Genomic DNA, 21,754 nt, shown 5'->3' on the forward strand with positions numbered 1-21,754 from the left:
CAATTTATTGGTTAGTTCCCGTAATTTGTTTTGAGCTCGTCTCATTACGATTTAACCATCGTTTCAACACACGGGTGATCCCCGAGATACACGCATAATGGATCGAAATCCCAAAATGGCTGCAAAATACCGCGAATTTCCGCGTAAGTCGAATCTCGTGATTTTTAACCAAAATATCACTTATTTTTGTAAAATTTTGTAAGTAAAGGGTAGTTTTAGTCACTTAATTGATTATTTAATTCGACTCTCACTGAATATAATAGTTTTAAACTTTTGAAATAATGTTTAACATTTGATCAAAAGGGAAATTGTTCCAGACTGATCCGGATCGATCCGGACTGATCCGGACTGATCCAGAATCAAATCCGGCTATGATCCGGAGTCGGAGTCATTTTTTGCGCACCGGAGTCGGAGTTGATCTATGACTCCGCTCCGGATTACCCATTACTACTACCAAGCTCCAACTGGACACAGCAAGGGATATCACGGTGATATCAAAACAAACCCAGAACAACTTGGGTTGAATCATTTCCTATGGCAGTCTACTGTAGATGTAGTATGCGTGTTGATGTGTGACACTTGGGATAGATTTTTGCTCAAAAAATTAGAAGGCTGTATAGGTCATGATAAGATGAAACTTGTCGAAACACATAGCAAGAAAAGGACAGCAATATAAAGTTTTTTTTGTGTCTGGCAGGGTCCAATAAGTAGAACATTTTACTCGCTTTTTTGTTTTAACCACCCATAGTGCATCAGCGTTCAAAATCTTGTGCGCGAAAGTAGCCCATTTATTGCACGCGTGCTAAACATAAACGCACGTTATTTTCAATTTCAAAATAGGATTTTTTTGTAGATTATTTCTCCAGTGCCGCGCCAACAAGAATTCGCAATTGGTCAACAGCCGTTAAAAAGAACAATGTCCACAAAAGAAAGCTCCAGATTTGGTTTGTATATCGGTCTATTTATTTGCCACTACAGTATAAAAAGCAATTTCCATCAATCTTTGGAGGTTGTTACACACAAAAAATAAAGGGAAAATGTTTTGAACCAAATTGAAATCGGTCGAATTTATGCACACCGAAATGATATTTGTTTGCTTTGCTTCTCGAGCGAACTTACAAACTAAACTGTTAAACGTTAAACACTACTTTCTTTTTGCTTCATTAAAATTCACCGACATCGATTGGTGGAAAACTATTCAGAAAGTGCTGCATTGCTGCAGTGCCTACATCTAATACACTGGCTGCTGTACTGCATCGAGTAGTAGTAGAATGATTGTGACATGATGCTGTATTTTTGTAGCCATCAAGCAAACATTCAACGCGGCACGATAAGGCATCACATATTAGGCATTACGTTGCTTTGCTATTTGTTGTGCCGTTGAGCATTCCGGTTCTATTGTTCTTGTGCAGCACCGATGCGGGGAGTTTTACCATTTCCGGTTGAACGGTTATCGGATCCCCCCTCGGCATCGGCGTAAGGCAATCATTTTCATTGGTATATGGGTGGTTTGTTTGTACGAGGCAGCAATAATCACAGCGAACGCGTGATCGCAACTGTTATTTGTGTGACTTCATCTTCTAGACATCCGGTGCTGCAGCATGCTAATTGTACATTAATTATAGTTGTAAAGAAGAATAAACAAACAAAAAAAATAATAATAAAAAAAAATACAAAATCTTTCAAACGAAAAGCTTAATATCATCACGTTGCACGGGCATTTCGAGATGGCGAAATCGCGAAGCGTGTACTGTGCACACCGACTAGGACACGACAGCGAAAGCGGCATTACTCTTCCCGTTCGCCTGGTGCAGAAGCATCATCACTTTCATATCTTGTTGCATGCTTGGAGATTCTGGCCATCGACCTTCGTTACGGCACGGCTTACTTGCCCAGGTTCAGCTTGCCCAGCAGCCCGGCAGCACTGGCGGTAGCCGATTCCTGGGCCTTCGTGGCAACATCGGTCACTTTCTGTAAGGATCGATAAACGGAATTGATGAGTTCCTAGAACTGAGCAACCCTTAAAAAAGGAACCCTTTTCCTACCTGCTCCAGTTCGCCCCGCTTCTCATCGGCCACACGGTTCGCTTCCTGTAGCTTCCGGTCGACCTCTTCGCTGGCCCGCTTCATACCCTCGTCCACCTTCTGTTCGGCCACCTTCATCTGCTCCTCGACGGCTTGCTCCACGGCGACGGCGCTCTGGGCGATGGCATTTTCGGCCGCCTGTTTGGCATGGTCCATCAACGTTCCGGCCGCCTGTGGAGAGATCGTAAAGAAAAAGCAATTTATTCATTTTTATTTCCATAACTACAGAACAACAAACGACACATACCTGCGACGTTGTCTCAGCAGCAGCTGTAGCCTGCTGCTTGGTGGCATCAATCTCTCCTGCAGCCGACGATGCCAATGCTTCCGCGTCGGATTTGGTCTTGCTGAAGGATTCTTGCGTTTTCTTCGCCTGCTCCTCGGCCATGCTGCTGGCGGCCTGTACCTTCTCGTTGGCCAGATCTTGCGCCTCCTTCTTCTTCTTATCGAACAGCCCTTCGGCCTTGCTGCCGAGGTTCTTCAACGAGGCTAATTAGCGTTTTAGAAAGTGGGAAAGGGAAAGAGGCGATCGATAAGAACACGATGTGATTGTTAGCACTTTAAGAGGAACCCAAACAACGCCACCAGCTTGCTTGATTGTCGCCATGAGTAACCGCCGTTCGGGCTTCAATATTTCCATGTTTACAAAACGCGCCCGATCGATCAGACGTATGTGTGATGATCGACACCACAGTACAGTGAGTGATTTAAAATGTTTCTCATTTTCTTGTTCCTTTTTTTGCATCACTTTTCATACCACTAGCATTAAGTTGATGCTAGTCAGATACATGCACGGTGTGGCATGCCACGGGACCGTGTGCTGTTAGTCTCTCCCATCCGTGCCCGAGGGCTGATGTCATCGATGGGGAGGCCTCCACCGCGGTGAGAGACACAGACCGCCGGCGCGCAGCCAAGGTCAGAGCAGCGAGAATGTTGAAAATTGCTGCGACGACCACACCGACCAGCACCGGGGATCATTCAAACGTATCATAATACTTGAGTGTGATGTTTTTTGAGATGGCACAGATGAGAGATGGTACTATTACATTGTGGGGGAGGTCTGGTTTTGGCGTCGATTGGCTTACAAAACTTTTGGGCCGCGTGTTTCAAATGGGGATTTAGTTTTTGATTTTGAATTAATTTCATCCAAAACACGTTCTCGGTGCGTGACCGTCCGTCCGTCAAATGCTTCCAAAAGTATCCAGGCCAAGTCACTGTATCGATCTGTAGGGCGAGGTCCGGTACGATCGATACAGTACGGTAGTGGGTTCTTTAAATTTACATTGGCATATCGTTTCGATTGTTATGAAAAAATGTACAAAATTATACTTATTTCTTGGGATCTCAAACCGAGTTACCGTTTTTGGTCGAATCCGCTGTGGTGGTGTTGCCGTAAGCAGCAACACGACCGACCCCCGCTCATCGGATGATGTCATGCAAGCGGGGCAAAATGGAAATCGATCGCGCGGCGGTACTACTGCTGACTCTCCTTTTTGTGGTTACGCGAATGCACGTTAGGAGCTAAAAAATGGTTGTAAACTGCTACTGCTACCCTCTTTAAACTGTTCCAGAGCGAAAAGCACTTCAACGTCGCAAGATTTTCCCCATCCACCGCAGCCCCTGGTGTGCTGGTGTCCTTGTGGTTTTAGAGGGCTATAAATGTTTAATGTAGTTCTATATTTTTTACTCTAGCTTTTCTGCGACCTCCCTCAGATGTTACGAACTGTTTTCCGAAATCTCCGTCTTTCGCTACCGCGTATCTCGGAAGTGATTTTCTCGATTCTCGCCGCAACCAGAAGATACAGCAGAAGAGCTATTTTTAAACCAAGAAATCATCTGCCTCATCAAGCTGTGCCCATCCGCACACTCGCGGATTATATTGGATCAACAAAACCCTGCTGCTAGTAAGGGGTGTATGCAATGTTTGCTTGAAAGAAATGTGATAAAGTGCATTTGCAGTTGCAAGATTGTGATAAAATGCATCACCTTTGCAAGTAGAGCAATGTTCGCCTTATAGTGCTGGCGGTTTGCTCGATGTCTACACCGGAAGATGTATGTTTTGCTCAATATCCGCAGTGTCCTTTACCGGTCGAACGAGAATGGCAAAATCGAGAAGGAAAAGGAATGTTGATGTCACATCGGACTTCCTCTTTTGTTGATGGACGGATTTTAAAAAACCGCAATGGTGGGTGACCTCCATCCAACATCAACAACCACTATTATAAAGCACAGAATGATGTGTGACACGGGCTGTGGTGTTGGTGAATTGTTTTAGCCTCATTCGTTTGCCCGATTATATCTTAATTTGTGAAACGTGCCGGTTTTGGTCTCAGTTTGCTCTTTCTCTCTAACGTGTGGAACGTTTATTGCCGTTCATTTCGATCCACAGACGATTAGAGTGCAAAGAAATGGGTGAACTACAAACGTTGGAATGCTCCCTGGGACTTCAATAACTATCATAAAAAACGGTGTTTCACAGAAATCGTTTTCCATTGTACGTCATCGTCGTTTAAATCGTTTAAAACTAATTCATACCATCCTCCTACATTAGTATTCAATGCCATTTGAATCGTACGGTGAACACCGCAAATTTTGCAGATGATTCAGTACCGCAGACCTAATGTCTGCACAATTTAATGTAACCATTTATCATTCGTCATCGCATTCCAGCGCATTCCACTGGCGCACTGCTGCTGATGCGACGACGGACCTTACACTTTTATCGATCAGTCTACTACAGTTTCTCCTTGATACCCTGGTTAGGTCACACCGTATATAAACCCTTTGACCTCAGCGTAAGAGAGATTGTTTAACGATAAGTCTTAGGGAGAGGTTCAACATTTTACACTTACACTTTGCTCCACCTGCAGCGTCCAGTAAAGGGAAAGGATGGTTTTAAAATATTATAAATACACATATGAAGGTTACTGATCATGTGTTGTGCACGTGATCTTTTCAAATCAAAACAAATTTCAAACAAAACATGTTTACAAAAAGTCTACGAAAAAAAGAACGAAAACGAAGACATTCTTCTACACCTTGATAACGGCTTGTACGAGAAATCTAAATAAATTAGAACACGATTTAATCAAATTATAGCGGGGACCACTGCTTCTTCGAACACAATTACTTCATTACGGTGAGGGGCACCCCAAAGGCCAAAACAAATGGTAGCGCCCACCAACCAATGTGGGGGGCCACGAAACTACTTGACCCGCTGCGAAGATGGGTGGATGGGTGGGCGAGGGACTGGAGGGAACAGCGCATCTTTTCCTCCCAACCGTAACGGCGAACGAAGCCGCGCATGATTGGAATTCCGATCGGACGCGCCACACTGGCGCATCATATGTCTCCGACCGGGATCGGAAAGAGGGAGGGCAAACGAATAATAAAAAAAGAAAATAACACAAAACAACCCCAACCACTCTTATGGGTCTGGGGAGAAGACGAGGCAAGAATTACCTCCAAAAAACAAACAAAAAACGTAATCAAAACCGATTAAAATTCAAATGCTACGGGAACATTAAGTGTCTTTTTTTGTTGATAATGAAACCTGTGTGGTGACAAAACATGCAAATGGTGCTTCCTTCTGCATGAAGGACGCAGCAGCAGCAGCAGAAGAGCAAGAACGTTTGAGAATGTTCGTGCGTTGACTGGGAAGGGGTGTGGACTAGAATTAAAGCATTCGAATGTCTGTGCTCACTGCCGTGTAAGGGTGATGCGTGAGGAGGGATAAAACTTGATGCGTAATAGTCAACTGGAGTGGAATTGTGGAGGTGATGCGGTTTCACGCGCACGTTTGCGCGATGGTGCGGTTTAGCGGGATGGATGTAACTATTTTCATCTCCATATTGGAGTCTTTTCCAGCAATGCACCCTTAAACAGAATTCACCCTTTCACTGTCTTCTTTCCTTACTCGTTCGTAACTACTTACCAGTGATTCCACTGAACATCTTTTGGCCGCTTCGCTGGTTAGCGTCGTTTCGGAGGAAAAATCAAGTGGAAAACGGTTGGCCTTGAACTGTGCCTGGTTGGATGGGCAAACACACACACACGCGCGCAATACACAACTCAAACAGCTGCCCGAATTTACACGCTTTTTTCTAAAAGTGCACCAGAAGTCGAGGACGGAAAGAGGTTGGAGATGCAGGTTGCAGGTTCGTCGTTATTCTACCGGAACTGGTTTCGCTTTCCGGGGATGGTTGTGAAACGAAGGGATGGTGGAAGTAACACACGGGAACTCTCTGTCGCCGGGACAATGTACGTCTTCACTACGCGAGCTATGTCAACGAAATAATGCGCCTGGTCGATGTTTCTCTTGGCAAATGCGCACGAGGCGTGTTTGTAGCAGGCAGCAACGAACATATACGGAAATACGCTCTCTGAGAAGATTGGTTGGATGGTTGGATGGAATGGGGGAATGTTGTTGTTTACACGTTCTCTCTCAATTTCAACCCCTCCCCCACCCCCACCCATTTCCCTTTGCATCGTTTAGAACTAACATTGCAGGCAAAGAAAAATGATTTTAAATAATCTTAAAGTGATATCGTTCTCTAGTGGGATAATACAATTGTTATTCTCTACGTTTTATAATTGCAATATTTTTAAACATTTTTTCTGTACTCAAATCGTGATTTAAAATCCATCGAAAGCAGAGAACACTATTCCTATGTTACAGCTAGTCCTCGATAGATGGCGCTAGCATACATTCCTTCCATCAAGCGAAATTTCAGTCTTGGCCTAACTCACGTCCCATTTCTTTAGTTTGTTTCATTTATTTATTTCCACTACAGAGTTTAATAATTATTGAATGAATAAAAAGGAGTTTTGATTTTTAAGTCAAGTAATTCAAAACAATTTCTATTGCGCATTTATTTGCATGCAGCGGTTGGTGTATACGACAGCCTTCTGGTTTCCTCTCAGCGCTGCAGTTTTCTTTCTCATTCTCCCTTTTCTCTCTCAATTTAGCGATGTCTCCTCTCGTATGGTTAGGTAACGGTCTAGTATGCGGTCGATAGTGAAGCAAAATGTGTGACGATTTTTTTTTTTTTAAAGTTGTACAAAACTGCGGTTGCTGGGAATTATTTTTTATTATTTTTTTTAAATATGAACACAGCCAATCCATCTTATTTTATTTAAACAAAACAACAAATAGATGTAGTCCGGATTTAAGCAGAATTGCACTTACGAATTTGTGTGCTTTAAATATTTAATTTCATTCGGTTGTAACTATTTTAATAGTGATCTGAAGCTATTCTTAAATATTTCCATGACTAATAAACATTAAAATCTATTTTTTCATATTGCATAGTTTCAGGCGTTTAACCGCCCTGGTGGTACTCTAAATTCATGTGTAGTTTATACTGGAATTAATAAAATGTTAGCTTAGGTGTAATCAAACAAAACTTTAGGCTTCATTTTCATTATTTTGTTCAATTATCCACAGGTATTGAAACTGCCAAATTATTGTTAATAAAACTATGAAATAACCTACTGAAATAAAACTATGTGTATAAGATATTATTAATTTTACATATAAAATATAAACAAAAAAATCATTTTAAAACATTGAGTTGCTTGAACTTCGTCATGACTAAGTTGAGTTATTTCCTCCTATTGAGCGACATTCATATTTCGGTAATAAAATCTATTACAAGGTCACGCATGAATTGCCACAATCCTATACAGCACTGTAAATTGCGTTACATGCGTGAATTCCTCTACATTGTGTCGTTGCCCTACATCTGCTCGCGATCAACAATAACATTAAAGAGCGCCTCCACCACTCAGGTGCACTCCCGAGCACGTGGTCTCGCTGCATCTTTGTTTTTCTGTTTGTTTTGCCTTCCCCTAGGCTCCATGGCAACGCGTCCCTTGTCGCCCTGTGTCCTGGTTGCCATTGGCAGCAGTTTCTTGCCATAGCTAACGGTTGCCATATTTACACTTATTCAACAACAAAACATTTGAAGTTTTGTAGCAGTCTTGAAGCGTATGGTGCGTCCTGCAAAATCGTGGAAAGAAATTGTGAATTTCATGAGTGAAAACTTCCTTCAAAACAATGCTTGTTTGTGAAAAAGCGTAGTGAAGGTTTTGCTGCAGCAGTATGGAATTGAGTTTGTATGGTTCGCAGGTAAGTTTCAGTGTAGTTTACCGTTTACTCCCCAACCACAGGGTAGGTCAGGGCTAGAAGATTCGAAAGTGACATTTGATGTGACCCGCCCCCCCCATCTTTTCACTCGCTGACAGATTAGCCTAGCAACGCGCGAGAAGACCACCACAAACCAATACCGAGAGCGGCCAGGGTCCGCTTTGCAACACCCTACCCGACCCTGCTCGGCGGCCGGACCGCACCCAAGGCGTCCACTGTCGGCAGACAGCACGCAGTACCACTACCGGAAGCGGCCATCTTCAAGCGGAAGTACAGTGGACATACCCCACCAAGCAACGTCACCGTTTCACCAGCGCAGTACATCCTCATCCAGCCTGTTACTGAAAAGCCTACTGGCCGAACCGATTCCACGGTACTGGGAATCGCGAACACTAGCCAGGTCTGTGCCACCGACATCAACACGTGGCTCGTCCTGCAGTAGCGCGGAACGCATACGCCAGCACAAGCGATCGCAAACGCAAGCAATAGAGAGTAGTACACGACCGGTGGCGAACACCAGACCGCGGAAGCGTACGGGAAGCGGGACTGCTACTAAACGAAGCAAACAGAAGACTAACGTCGATCGTCGCCGAAGGAGACGCGACAGTACCGAGGAGGAAGATCCCGATCGAGACGAAGCGGACAGCACGATGGACGAGATGGATGACACGCAGGAGTCAAACAACGAGGCCGAATTGGAAGGCATCTGGAGGGGAAAGGGGGCGGGTGGAAGTACCCGCGAGGAAAAGAAACGATCTCCACCGCTGCCTATGGTCGCATTACCACTCAACCGGAAAGCGATCGAAATTAGCTCCTGCGGCGGTGCGAAGAAGAACAACACATCGCCGGAAAAATCTTCACAGTACCGTAAGATTGATCTACCCGGAAGGGTTTCGTTCAGCTCCAACGAACCGTACGAGATCGATTACAGTGATTTCGAGGAGAATGAGTTCGCCACCAGCACCAAGGAAGCGAAATCGAAGCAACCGAGCAAGATGAAAGACACGAACAGTAAGAAACCATTCTCCTCCAGCAGCGCGATGTACGACGAGCGGCTGTTTCAGGAAGATTCCTTGATGGAGGAAGTGTCGGTGCGATTTGGTAGTGTGAAGTTTGAGGAAGATCTTACAGCCAGCTCTGGCTATGAGACGAAATGTGACGATACGGCCAAGTCTACCTTGGAAAGCCGTAGGGCAACAGTAGGAACGGCCTCTTCCCCATCGCCCGTTTGTGATGTGCGAGAGTCGAACCAAATCATTGAAGAGTACAAGAAGGAGATTGCGGATCTTAACCGACGCCACGACATGGAGCTGCGTATTTCCGTGGGAGATGTTTCTGTACCATCGAAACCGTACGATCCGAAGTGTTTTACGCCCTCCGACACGCCCGAAGATCTGTTCGTCAACTCAGTATCCACGAAAGCGATCGAGAGCACGACCGAGGACACGGATGCTGAACTGGACCGTCCCACTGCCTGCCGTGGCACGCTGCTGGAGAAGAACATCATCAATGAGTACTATGAGTGTATCAATGAAATAATCACCGAGCAATCGCCAGCGAGACGACAGCCAAACCGACTCAGCTTACCCGGCCTGGGCGGATCAATGGACGAAAAAGAGGACACGATCCAGCACAACTTAAACAACGAATGTACGAAAAGTGCCCCAAAGGACAAACAGTTCGCATCGGGAGTCGTACTACCGTCCGGCAAGGCGAAGTCTTCAAACACGGAAAAGAACCGGCTAGATAGTAGCTCGAATCCAGTGATCAAGAATTACTTCAAGGTAAAGGAACAGAACATTGTGAGCGCCAGTGCGAGCAGTTTGGCGAGTGGAAGTGGCAGCAGCAGCACTACCGGAAGCAAGTCGGGACATTCGAAGAACTCACTGTCGTTGAAGAAAGGCGGCAAGGAGAAGCCAAAGTCGGCCGATGCGCACAAGTCCATTTTGCGTAATGCGAAAAAGCAAAACAACAGCGTCGGAACGGGCTCGAACGGGGGAAGTGCTGGTTCGGGCAAGTTCTCGGCAGGCCTGTGCCGAGAGGAAAGCAACATATCCGAGTTTCACATGGATAAAGTGGTGAGCTGGATGTCGTGTAATGAGGATACGTTCCCGGCCGTCCCGGATGGGCCAGTGCTGGACGATGTGGCTGGGGAGGAGCAGCAGCGGAAGTGTACTGTTACTGAGAGTGGTTCTACCTTGGGGATGCCGGAATCGACCGATGGACCTACGGGCTATGGTGTTAGCTTTGAGAGTGTGCCGAGAGCGAAATCGGAACAGCCGGAGGAGATCGGTAGTAGTGTTCAGTCGAACTATGACGATGATTCGATCGTAAGCGGAAGTGCCAAACAAAAGTCAGGTATGTCAGGGCTGTTGGCCTATTTGTATGCATTCTAACTAATCGAGGTTCCCACTATTTCTCGCGGTACAGATTTCCAAGCACTCAAGAATGAAGTGGAGTACAGATTGAGCAACATATTGGACTGCACCGATTCGCAGGTCAGCTCCGGCTGTGAGGGTGAACCGTCGGACCAACCGGCCAAAGGCAAGGTAAAGGACCTTTTCTCTTACCTCGATCAGGTCGAGCTGAAATGTGAAAAGAGTGCATTCAAAGGAGCTGCCGGTTCTGCGGGTGTGCTACCCTCAGAGTCGGACCGCTCCGAGCTGGATTTTGCTGCCGAACCGGACTATATTGAAGCCATACCGAAGTGAGCGTACCTCTGCCAGAAAATAGTTCATTTATAGCTAACAAAACCTTTGCTCTTTCTTCTATGCACTAAACAGAATGAACGATCTGCTAGAGCTTCCACCGCATCAGCTGGCTCGGAGAGTGATCAAACTGTCGCTGCGCGCCAACGAACTAAGCAACGCGATGCAGCTGTCGAAAAACCACATCGCCACGGTGCGGGCGGACAAGGCGAAAGCAATCCGCACGGAAAAGTGTGCCCTGCAGGGGAAGCTGAAGGAGCAGAAAAAGCACTACGAAGACATCATCGGACGGCATCAGGAGTTTATCGATCAGCTGATCAAGGATAAGTCGGGCCTGTGCGACAAGGTGACGCAGCTAACCCGGCGGCTCGACTCGCAAAACCAAAGCTGGGAGCATCGGCTCAAGACGGAGCTGGAGCGTGCCCGCGACACGGCCCTGGCCGCCGAGAAGATTCGCCGCGAGAAGTGGGTGCGGGAAAACACGAAAAAGATCAAAGAGCTTACCGTGAAGGGGCTAGAGCTGGAGATAAACAAGATGACGGCAACGCACCAGAAAGAAATCGGTGAGCTAAAGCGCCAGCATAAGGACGAGATGATGTGTGCGCTCGAGGAGCTGAAGCTACAGTACGAACAGAAGGAGGCCGACGTACGGCAAGGGCTGGTGAAGGAGCGGGAATCTACGCTGGAACGCGAACGGCAAGCGTTGCTAGAACGGTTCGATCGGCAGGTAACCGAGGAGCGCAACATCTTCGAGCAGCAGCGACAGCACTTGCTCAGCGAGTTTGATCTAGAAAAGGAACGGCTCCAGAAGGAGGCAGCCCGCAAGGCGCAGTACGCCGAATCGCAGCTGGAGGATCTAAAGCGCGAAAATACGAAAAATCTCGACTTTGCCCAGAAAGAGTACGTGCAGATGCTGAAGCAAAGGGAGGCGAAGCATCAGGACGAGCTGGAGAAGCTGCAGAAGCAGTACGAGTCCGACTTTGCTATCTGGAAGCGGGAGCACGAGCGGAAGTCGAAGGTAGAGTTGGAGCAGCGAGAAAACGAGATACGGTCGCAATGCCGCACGGAACGGGATCAGCAAATCGATCGCATCGTGGCGAAGGTTGATGCGGAAACGCAAAAATATCAACAGGAATTTGATGCCAAAATGAGGTAATTATGGTCCTCTGGAGATGAGCGATAACGTATATTTGAAGCATATTTTTACTTATAATTTCTGTTTGATGTTTTAGTCGCCTAAAAGAAAAGCATGAAGTGGAGCAGAAGGAAGCGGAAGCGTCCGAAGCACTGATGAAGCAAAAGTATCAGGATGCGCGCGTTAAGCTGGCCGAGGCGGAGGCAACACTGCAGAACATGAAGGCGACGGCCAAGCAGACCGAAATACAGCTCAATCACGCCAAGAAGCTGTGCGATGATTTGCTACAGGAGAAGGAAACGATGCGCGATGAGGCACGCCGGGAGGTGCAGAAGGATATGGCGAACATGCAGCGCGAGCGGGAACGGGAGATAGAACGGATCTATTTCAGGTATGTGCTTTAGTGGACAACTCTGCTGAAAAATCATGCTAATGATTGCTAATGATTTAAAAAATTCCTCTATCCAAATCCGTATTCTAGAGTGCAACAGGCAATTGAAAAGAAGGACAACACTATAGCGGCCCTTCAGAAGGAGATTGCCGGGCTGAAGGAACGTTGCTTGAAGCAGGACGCGATCATACGACAGCAGCGTATGGATTACTGTACAAAATAGGATATATCCGACAAAAACTGAGTAGATCCCATCGCATTTAGTAGGGCTTGGTGTACGCTTACGATTTGGAATATTTATTTATTTTATATGTAATAACATTAGACGAAACATTGTGTACAGTTTACCTTAACAACACTATTGGAAAATTCCTCTTTTTCCGTCCTATGTCTAACCTACAAGTCCCAGGGTTGTCAATTGTCTCTAAAAATCTCTTCAATAATCTACGAATTTTTCGCATTCACTATCTTCATCTCGCTAATGTCAATCTTAATGTCCTTCAGGTTCGCTAGGAACGGATCGGTCGGGGCCGTACTCGAGCTGGTTTTCGTTACCACTACTACATCCGGATGGTTGTTTGGTGCGTTCGCAAGATCCTTCGCAAAGGAAACGTACGCTTGTTGCGATGGACCGGTCACTACGGTTTGGTTACCCTCATCTGCCTGCTGTTCCATCTTCTCCAAGTCTGTCAGAATGCGAAAGACCGGCTTGGCGGAATCGGTTTTCGAGTCTGCCACATCCACATCGAACCCTTGCCGTGAGTTGGATCGTTTGATCGTAAAGTTGGGTCGTCCGTGTGTGAGCAACAGTTTGCGTGCTGTACCGCCGGAAACTGAACTATTGCCACTACTACTACTACTGTCAGCCCACCGATTCAATGAACTTTTCGGTGGCTCTTTGTTAGCCTTCTCAAACAACGGAGTACGCTCCACTTTGGCGGGTGATGGTGAAGGAAGAGGCGCCGTGTTGTTGGCGCTTGGCACCTTCGGTGGGGGTGATACGGCAGCAGCAGCAGTCAGTACGGGGGCCGGTTCGACCAAGGTTACAGGCAGCTTGTTGACCGGTTTGGCCGTCTCCAGGATGTCCGTGTGACTGACGACACTGCCCGCCTTGGTAAGGGTTCGAATCTGTGACGGCCGTATCGAAGCGGCACCACTTCGTACCTGTGGCGACAGCAGTTCTTTCGGAGTGGTTGGCGACGAATTGGCGGTGCTTGCTCCCCCGTTTGATGTCGTATCGATGGTAAGTGGTTCGTAGGACTTGGTAGGATTGCCGTATCGTAGTCCCGCATTTGGATTACCGCTGGCTCCACGCAAACTATCTCCAAAACTTCCGATGGACACTTTTACGGTGCTAGTGTACGTAGTCGGAATTGCTCCAATCGATGTTTTGGGAGTGGCCTTCGAACTCGATACTCCATTTGCCCTTGGAAGTGTGTTTGAGTAGGAATTTCCGTTCGTTATCTTAGCTGGATCTTGATTTGTAGAGCTTGTTGGAGGTGATTTCGGTTGGAAGCTGTTAATTTTGAATGCAATTCCGTTCGACACAGAACTACCCGTCGGAATACTTCCATTTGCCAGCTTTGCAGGACTAGACGGGGCCACATTAATACGTCCAGGAGTTACCTTTATCGGCGAATCCGTTTGACTAGCACCAGCTTTAGACGTTACGCTGGCTGATAAGAGAGAACCTTGTGGACTAGCCGCAGTAGAAGACCCGTTTGAGATCACTTTACCGACCGGAACTGGTGTTGGACTTTGTTGCTCTTTTACCTCACCATTGACTGGTTTAACGGAGTTACCATTCATCGACGTGATCGCTGGTTTTGTGACTGGCGTGGAAACTGCCGCTGTAGCAACGTTCCGTGACGGTGCATTTTGAATTTGAATAACAGTCGTTGTTCCATTGTGATTCGGGAGTTGCGTTGCCGACACTTTCCGCAGTGTGGAAGTTCCGTTGACAACTGGCTGCACTGTCGGTGTAGATGGTACTGAGACAGCTTTCTTCTGTACACCCAGTACTGGGCTCGGTTGCTTCACCGGAGCAATGCCACGCTCCTTGTCGACGAGATCAACGATCGTTTTCAATGGATTGTCAACCTTGGGCATATCGGGCGTTGGAGATGGACCGTTCAGTTTCAGCTGTACCTCATTGCGCGTTAGTTCGATCGATCGTTCAATTTCCTCATTCTTCCGACAGTCGCCTTCCTCGAGATCTTGCTTTTTGATCTTACGCTTGAGTGTGTTGCGTAGCTCGGCCTGAAGCGCATCCTTCATCTCGTCTATGGAGGTAGATTTGTCGTACGGAACGGATGGCGCAGGTTCGTCATTATCATCAAGTACACCCTAAAATAGTGAAAAAACAATGTGTTAATGAATTGTTGCTGTATTTTTCAAATTATTTTTATAATTATTAGGGCTGCGTAACGCATTGGAGATATGATAAACTGCAAGCCAGACATCTCACAGGCGAATTGATCTAGCACTGATCTTGTAGACCAGCGATCGGCAAAGTACGGCATGCGAGCCGCATGCGGCTCTTTGCTTGGTTTAGCTATTTGGCTCTTCACCTGGCTCTTTCGGTCGCAAAGTTTGCCATCATCACGATCACTGATCATGAAGCTATTTTTCTCTACGAGGTTCGAGGTCCAGGAATTGAGTTCGAACCTACTACAGTCTAGGAACACATCACGATACTCTCTTGATCCCAAATTTGAGTTGTTCCTAAATATATCCTTATTCTAAAATAGTAATGATCCCATCCAAATCTAGCAATAACTAGACAGAACGGGCTCTTACGATTATTTAATTTTATGTTCCTTTAACTTCTCTCATGCATAAGCAATACGGCAAAACCGTCCCTCCTGAATAAAAAAAAATTCTCTCACGCTCTCCCACTACACACTTTAGCAGGAGTGGTCGCTTAGGGCCATAATTTGCTTTAATTTATCAATGTCCACAGGAATTTGTGTACATTTTATACACTTGCGAGGATGATTGATGTATTTGAAGTGGCTTCTAAATACTGCTACTTGTGCTATGGCTTACGATTTAAGCTGTCATGACAGCCTACGGGCTTTCTATTCTTATTTTAGCACGCACCGTGATCTACTTAGGAATTCATCCTACACCCGTTCCATTCCTTCACTTGTTTATTAATTCATCGTATATTCGCCATTTTATCAGTTAATACCAACATGATTTAATTCAGTCTCATCATTCATTCAAAATGAAATGCATACTCCCAAACACTTCGAATATTTTCTTCAAAATTTCAACCATTCTCAGAATGGCTTGAAACAGCTGATATCATTGAAGCATTGGTGACTTCATGCTACGCTATTTCCTCTGCTCGTTAGAATTGTAAAACACATTCACACCGAAATAACACGTTCTAGGCCATCACATGGAACGCACCATTTGTCATCAATAGCCGCCAGCGGCATGTGTACTAAATTAGTCAAGCTGTGCAAACGAATGCGCCACAACTGCACTGGCGTAATGAACGATATAACACAAGTCGAATAAGCCCGTCGGATAGCGAGACTTAAAAGAACAATCAACACGGTGAGGATGATTCACTTTTACTCACTTACCAACCAACTTGAAACCATTTATTTCATTGAGAAACAGTTGCAGAAACCCAAGCCGTACTTTGAACAGCCATCGCCAAAGCTTTTGCTCTGCTTTTAGACTCCTCTACATTCTGCTGTTGTACCGCTGGGCACACTTAGGTATGTGTATGGAGGTGTGCTGAAAGGCATTTTATCAGTCCATTTCGATCGGCTTTATCTACAAGGCGACAATGTTCGATTTCTGGCCGTTACTAATTGAAGATGATTTGTCGGCTACCCCACTCTCAACAACTGCACACATAAATACACATACACACACACCCTTGCGTAAGTTGGCGTGCGTCATTGCGGTACCGCAGTTACTACTGCTGGGTAGGATTTGTCGGTGTTAAGCTATATATTTGCGCGCTGATTGTGTCCGAAATTTGCGATTAATCGATCATTATTGCAAAAAAAAAATCATGCATTTTCGGAGCCAATTTGGGGGAAGGAAGGTTGGACACGACACACATAACACACACATAAGCCCCTTGGACGCCCCTTTTTCGTCTGTCGCGTTGTGGGTCTTTCCCAGGTCGATGGTCGATACAACAAACCTTAATGGGTTTGAAGCTCTATGTAAAGTTTTTATGGCCACAAACTTGTACGTTCTGTGTATGAAAGCACGGTCCAAATGGGAATCGAACCGTATCCAGCTTTGTGGGATTTTGTATGCATATACCATTACACCACTGGAGGCTTCTGACACCGGGTAATAAACGTAGCAATAAAAATGTACAAGGTAACAATAACCGCAAAGTACGTTTCATTGTAAAATCATTAAATCTATAATATTAATATTATTCATGACTCGAAGAAATCTTCCGCATTATAAAAGCTGCTCCATTACCTCTCAGACACAAATGATCATTGTCCTCTTAAGGTACCAGCAGCTTACAGCATCTCAACCCCGTAGACAGAGGTAACGAAACGATTCCATTACCATCGATTGTGACCCAGCGGCAGATTAGAAACCAGGGCCAGGGATGTCCATCGCAAAACAAAAGGCAGCCCCACCTTACGAAAGCTCTCCATTCACGACAACAGCCGGGAAAGCAGATGCAATCGAGTTGCATGAGCTGGCCTTCGGAGGCGGACCTCTGCCCATTCAACGCCACCGCTTCCGGAAACCGCCTTAAATCGGACCATTGCTTTCTTTGTTTTGCACGTGCAATTCCTACCCCGCCGGACGCCGGCGTTGCGTGCATCGTTGTTGGCCCCAACACAATGTTACATTTTGCATGTAATGCAAGCAGTAGCGACGCTAGATTCCCATGCCCACCACGCCCATCCCCATGCCCCGGTGCCCGTTTTGTTTTCCCACGGTAGCCCCACGGTTCGGTGCATTGTTGCAAGCGTCGGTTTCGCGACGGCGGGATGGTCCACCACCTTCGGAGCGGATGGGAACTCGGTTCACAGTTTCAAGTGGGAAACTTTCATTTTCGCACCTCCACATTGGATCCACTTCAACACCTGTAATGCTAACAGCTTGCTAATCTAGACCAATCTAAACCTATCGTCGTGTCTCAGGGTACTAAGTGACTTTAATCTCACGACATCACACGTTGCGAGAGATTCGCTGGAACTATTGCGAGCAGCTAATTGAGGCCTGGAAGGGGGAATACTTGGTTATGTTTTGCAAACAGACATCTCTTCACAGATCACCGCAGCAGAGTAGTATTTAACGGGAGGTTCAACCTTGTGTGAATGGTAGCGATCTATAATTTGCCCCGTGCGCAACTCTCCTTATCGGGTTGGTGCTTTTAAAACAAGCCGCCAGCGCACGATAAGACGGAATTCCTCAAACAATAATAAGAGCAAAATACAGCGCCCCCACACCAAGCAAGGTAAAGGAATTTGACCGTCGTAAAATCATAAGACCGAGGTGTATGTGCCGTTACGTTTCTACTTCTTCTTCCTTTCGTACATGAGTCGCTCACGGTTGAGGACGTCGTGCTAACATGACCAGGTTGGCAACCGTTCTCCGTGTAGCTCGGTTCATGGCTGTCCTCCTGATGATCCAACGTATTCTTAGCTACTTTGTTAAAGTCTTTTGAAAAAAAGCCAAGAATTTTCTGCTGTGTTCAAACTTACTGACTTAGATGCTTTAGAAAGATACGTTTAATAATTGTTCATTCTCTTTGAGAAGAATTTTCTTATCCTTTGTCCAATTTGCACTTACATGTTCGGACTGATCACTAGCGGTAGAAATCCTAAAGTATAAAAGGGCTCTAGATCTTACACACTATACGTATCCTTCACCCTATAGTTCACGGACCACTTGTGCTCCGTAGTGTAAACAGACGTGTTCCGCGAAAAATTGATGGAATAAACAAGTTTATTACAATACATATTGTACAGTTTTTGTTACCACGAGCAAGATTAAGTTCCCAACAAGCATGTCTAGAATAATAATTAAACATATTTGATGAAGAGGCTTTGAACAAAGTCTACATAATGTATGTCCTCTATGTATATGTGGATCAATGAGAAGAACTTTCATGTAAAACTATTTGTTAAGTTGGAAGTAAAGTTCTACGGTTTATCTGTAATTGAGTTGGAGAAGATTCCTCGATTGAAACGTTTGGCTCAGGACATATGATAAATACATCATCATTAAGATTATAGAGACTTTGATTAGATATGCCTTCATCATCTCAAACACTCTGGACAGTGCTGAATAGAAGTATTTTTTAGTACAATCGATCATGATAAGTGACATTAAGTGCTATCGTCCATAGGCAAATATCTTCCAGATAAGATATGAATGCATTATTAGCATTATTATAACGAATAAAAAAAACAAATATCTTGTATAGGAAGTCTACGGATTGACTTCAGTTCCTTGAAGTTATAGAACGCAATATCTTCCTGAGAGATCCCCAAGCGTTCATGCGTTGAGAATGGACAATCCTTGGCCCGGGGGACGCGATACATGCGCACAAACACACACACACACTTTCAGTCTACATCAACCAAAACCCACTTAATAATGCATTCCAAAGACAACAGTGACGAACCTGCCCCGGGGTTGCTTGTGTACACATGGAAGTTGCTCCAAAACAAAGCCTCCGTCAGCTCCGGTCCACCCTAACCAGTTAACCTCACCACCAAAGCGATGAGCATCCGAGTCGGTTGACGTCAGCCCGCGCCGAATGATAATGAAAAAAGAATAAAAAAGAAGCCTCACCCCGTAAGGGATTGTGGAATAGGATTTTCTCAGGTCCGGTCGGAAGATTATTAGCATTTTATCACGAAAGCGCATCGTTGCAATAAAAATTGTAAGCGTATCCGCGACTGTTCAAACAACAAACGCGCACACACACACAAATACACAAAGCGAAGGGGAATTTGCCATCCAACGAGAAATCGGACGTGGTAAAGCTAAAGTTTTTTGCCAACGTGAAACAAAAGTCATAAAAACAGGCCGCCAAAAAATAAGCCCCAAAAAGGAAATCTCCTGAAACATTGAATTGGTTAGGTTTGGTTGGGCGCTGCAAATTTACACCTCCCAAAACAACCCTGGGCTGTATTTATTTATTGTCGTTTTATCGCTTTTTCCCCTTTGAAGAACCTCAAAGTTGTTGTTAAAAGTATGAAAACAATCTTTCCATTTCCCTCCCAACGAAAGCGTACACGTGCAAACAGAAACTAGCTCTCGATTAAACGTGATCGAGAGAAGAAAAAATAAAGCGATTCCACGACCCAAAGTGTGAAGGGATATGAAGTTAAACTGAACAACGTGCACGAGATGATAACCATTTGCACCGGTTCGAGAGTGTCACGTACCTCGTGTGCGCCCTCTATTGAGCAGTTCGATGATTAAAGCAGCAGTGTTAGGGAATGTGAATCATAAGTGATCTACCCTTTAAGCTTTCCACTCTAGTTACTACAGTGCCCTAAACTTACGTTAGCTTGCTTGATGAATGCGGCCGTACTGCGATCGTTTGTTTTGGCCGGCTTCAGATTGATCCCGTTACGAATGGCAGCCATCAGCTGATCGGTATGATCGCCACCATTACCGACGGGTGTACCTCTCGGCGGCCCCGGTACGGATGCGGTGAGGTTGGGTGCAACTGGTGGAGCGATCGGCACCGTAGCTCCCGGTGTTGGTGGAGGTGGCGGCGGTGGTGGAGTCATGGTCGCACCACACTTTAACTATGACAGTCTGCAAGATCACTTCAAAATTACGATCTCCTATGCCACACAGCACTTGAACCTTACTGCACTGCACTAAGGTCTTAACCCTCTCACGCGGAAGTCTCACAGGAATGTCCACGTCACACACAAACACACCCTCTGTTAGCCCCTTTCCAAGGGCACCAGATATCTTAATACCCTTCCCCCAGACTGTTCAATATCGGGTTGAAGTGCGAGCGCGCACAGCACAGCAAAGGTACCTTTAACGTGAGACGACTAACCCGTCCTGCCACTGTCTGGATACTAAACGCGCTACTGCCCCGATGTGGTGCGTGTACTTTCCAGCGCTGAAATCGATGACAACTGGTACTACCTCTACTACTACATACAGCCACTAACACTAGCACTCTTTCCCCTTTGCAGATTGGATTCGCATTAAGATAAGCGCCCTTATCTTATCAGCGTAAGGGGTGGGTGGGTTCCGATTTTCGATTTCGAAGCAGTTCGAATGACGGAGAAAAGAGGGTGAGGAGCTTCGCTTTATGGCTGTCCGCTGCGTATGTTTATCACACTGTTTAGTTCTCTTCGCCCTTGTTTTTGCACCGCAGTGATGTTGTTTTATCTGCTTACAATTTCTAGTGGCTGTGCACGGGGCAGCATGCTTAACATTCCATGTCTTGCTGTGTTTTCGTACACAGTCTCTGGCCAGTCTTGCAGATCGGTTAAAATGCTCCACCTACTATCACCTGGCTCACCGATAGTGAGGGGGTTAGCTGGGCGAGAAAATGCGCGCCGGCAAAGGAGAAACGAAATTCCCACCAACCCGTGGCACACAGCATTTGTTACACAAATTAGCGAAAGCAGCAGGTTCCCCCCGAAAAAAAAACCTGGGCCGTTAAATAAACTTAAAGCTCGATCTCGATCCACCCGAAAACTAAAGCAATCACACCAGACAGCAACAACAGCAAAGAAAAAAAGATCGTTAAATCGTTTTGGTACGTCCACAATATAAAACGGCACAACACAACCGGCTCAGCACAGCTTTCCTTTCACAAGCACAATCAACACGTGCGCGTTCGCAGCTCCACTTTTCGACCTGACACGCTGGCTGCTGAATCGTCTCTGTACCGTCGACTCGCGCCGCAGTAACCTGTTCAGTCGGCGGGTCGACGGCGCAAAATCTCTAATGGTCGTATAGTTTAAAGCTTGCTCCCTTGCCTCTCTCTGTCTCTGATGTGGGAGACAAACAAACAGCAGCACCGCCAATCCAGTGGCACCCCCGGAAGGGTTCGCTGTCGACTCATATTTCCTCCTCACTTGAAACCGCTCCGTCGAAGAGGAGGTCGGTGATTCATCATCTGTTTTGAATTTAACATCAGTCAACATAAAAAAAAAATCCCCCCATCGGGTTGGGAGAGTGTGTGAGTTGACCGTGAAACTGTGCGAAAGAGTGGAAGAGGACTGTGTTTTTAAGTGATGGTTAGTTAAATTCTTCCCATCAAAACAAAACGATCGTGGTAACAAGTTCTGAGAT

At 45.9% G+C, this 21,754-nt stretch overlaps 3 protein-coding genes across 4 annotated transcripts; 1 reads left to right on the forward strand and 2 right to left on the reverse strand.

The window, feature by feature from the left end:
* Window positions 1-940: 940 nt before the first annotated feature.
* On the reverse strand, window positions 941-6,399 carry LOC120901921 (signal recognition particle receptor FtsY). 2 transcript variants are annotated; one of them, XM_040310285.1, is made up of 5 exons: window positions 6,019-6,399; window positions 4,937-4,948; window positions 2,332-2,573; window positions 2,046-2,255; window positions 941-1,971 (listed from the first exon to the last, which is right to left on the reverse strand). In XM_040310285.1, the coding sequence occupies exons 1-5, from the start codon at window positions 6,035-6,037 to the stop codon at window positions 1,885-1,887; spliced, it is 570 nt and encodes a 189-aa protein (XP_040166219.1). In that variant the 5' UTR covers window positions 6,038-6,399; the 3' UTR covers window positions 941-1,884. The 2 variants fall into 2 exon arrangements, with proteins under 2 accessions (XP_040166219.1, XP_040166220.1); XM_040310286.1 differs by lacking the exon at window positions 4,937-4,948 and having other exon boundaries at window positions 6,019-6,396.
* Window positions 6,400-8,064: 1,665 nt separating this feature from the next.
* On the forward strand, window positions 8,065-12,797 carry LOC120899970 (centrosomal protein of 131 kDa). Its single transcript, XM_040306374.1, has 6 exons — window positions 8,065-8,214; window positions 8,331-10,590; window positions 10,663-10,939; window positions 11,016-12,092; window positions 12,173-12,466; window positions 12,557-12,797. Exons 1-6 carry the CDS (start codon window positions 8,188-8,190, stop codon window positions 12,687-12,689), a joined length of 4,068 nt encoding a protein of 1,355 aa, XP_040162308.1. The 5' UTR covers window positions 8,065-8,187; the 3' UTR covers window positions 12,690-12,797.
* LOC120899971 (flocculation protein FLO11-like) lies at window positions 12,743-21,326 on the reverse strand. The gene is made up of 2 exons (XM_040306375.1): window positions 19,990-21,326; window positions 12,743-14,812 (listed from the first exon to the last, which is right to left on the reverse strand). The coding sequence occupies exons 1-2, from the start codon at window positions 20,218-20,220 to the stop codon at window positions 12,911-12,913; spliced, it is 2,133 nt and encodes a 710-aa protein (XP_040162309.1). The 5' UTR covers window positions 20,221-21,326; the 3' UTR covers window positions 12,743-12,910.
* Window positions 21,327-21,754: the final 428 nt, after the last annotated feature.

Source organism: Anopheles arabiensis, chromosome 3 (genome assembly GCF_016920715.1).
Source record: "Anopheles arabiensis isolate DONGOLA chromosome 3, AaraD3, whole genome shotgun sequence".
In the NCBI taxonomy this organism is placed as follows: Eukaryota; Metazoa; Arthropoda; class Insecta; order Diptera; family Culicidae; genus Anopheles; species Anopheles arabiensis.

Excerpts from the sequence above, each read along its gene's own strand:
- LOC120901921 (XM_040310285.1), bottom strand. Across the intron at positions 2,256-2,331 it reads CTGCTGAGACAACGTCGCAG|GCGGCCGGAACGTTGATGGA; the intron begins GTATGTGTCGTT and ends ATCTCTCCACAG. Across the intron at positions 1,972-2,045 it reads AGCGGGGCGAACTGGAGCAG|AAAGTGACCGATGTTGCCAC; the intron begins GTAGGAAAAGGG and ends CGATCCTTACAG.
- LOC120899970 (XM_040306374.1), top strand. The coding sequence starts at position 8,188 with ATGGAATTGAGTTTGTATGGTTCGCAG. Across the intron at positions 10,940-11,015 it reads TATATTGAAGCCATACCGAA|AATGAACGATCTGCTAGAGC; the intron begins GTGAGCGTACCT and ends TGCACTAAACAG. Across the intron at positions 12,093-12,172 it reads GAATTTGATGCCAAAATGAG|TCGCCTAAAAGAAAAGCATG; the intron begins GTAATTATGGTC and ends TTGATGTTTTAG.
- LOC120899971 (XM_040306375.1), bottom strand. The coding sequence starts at position 20,220 with ATGACTCCACCACCGCCGCCACCTCCACCAACACCGGGAGCTACGGTG. Across the intron at positions 14,813-19,989 it reads CATTCATCAAGCAAGCTAAC|GGTGTACTTGATGATAATGA; the intron begins GTAAGTTTAGGG and ends TCACTATTTTAG.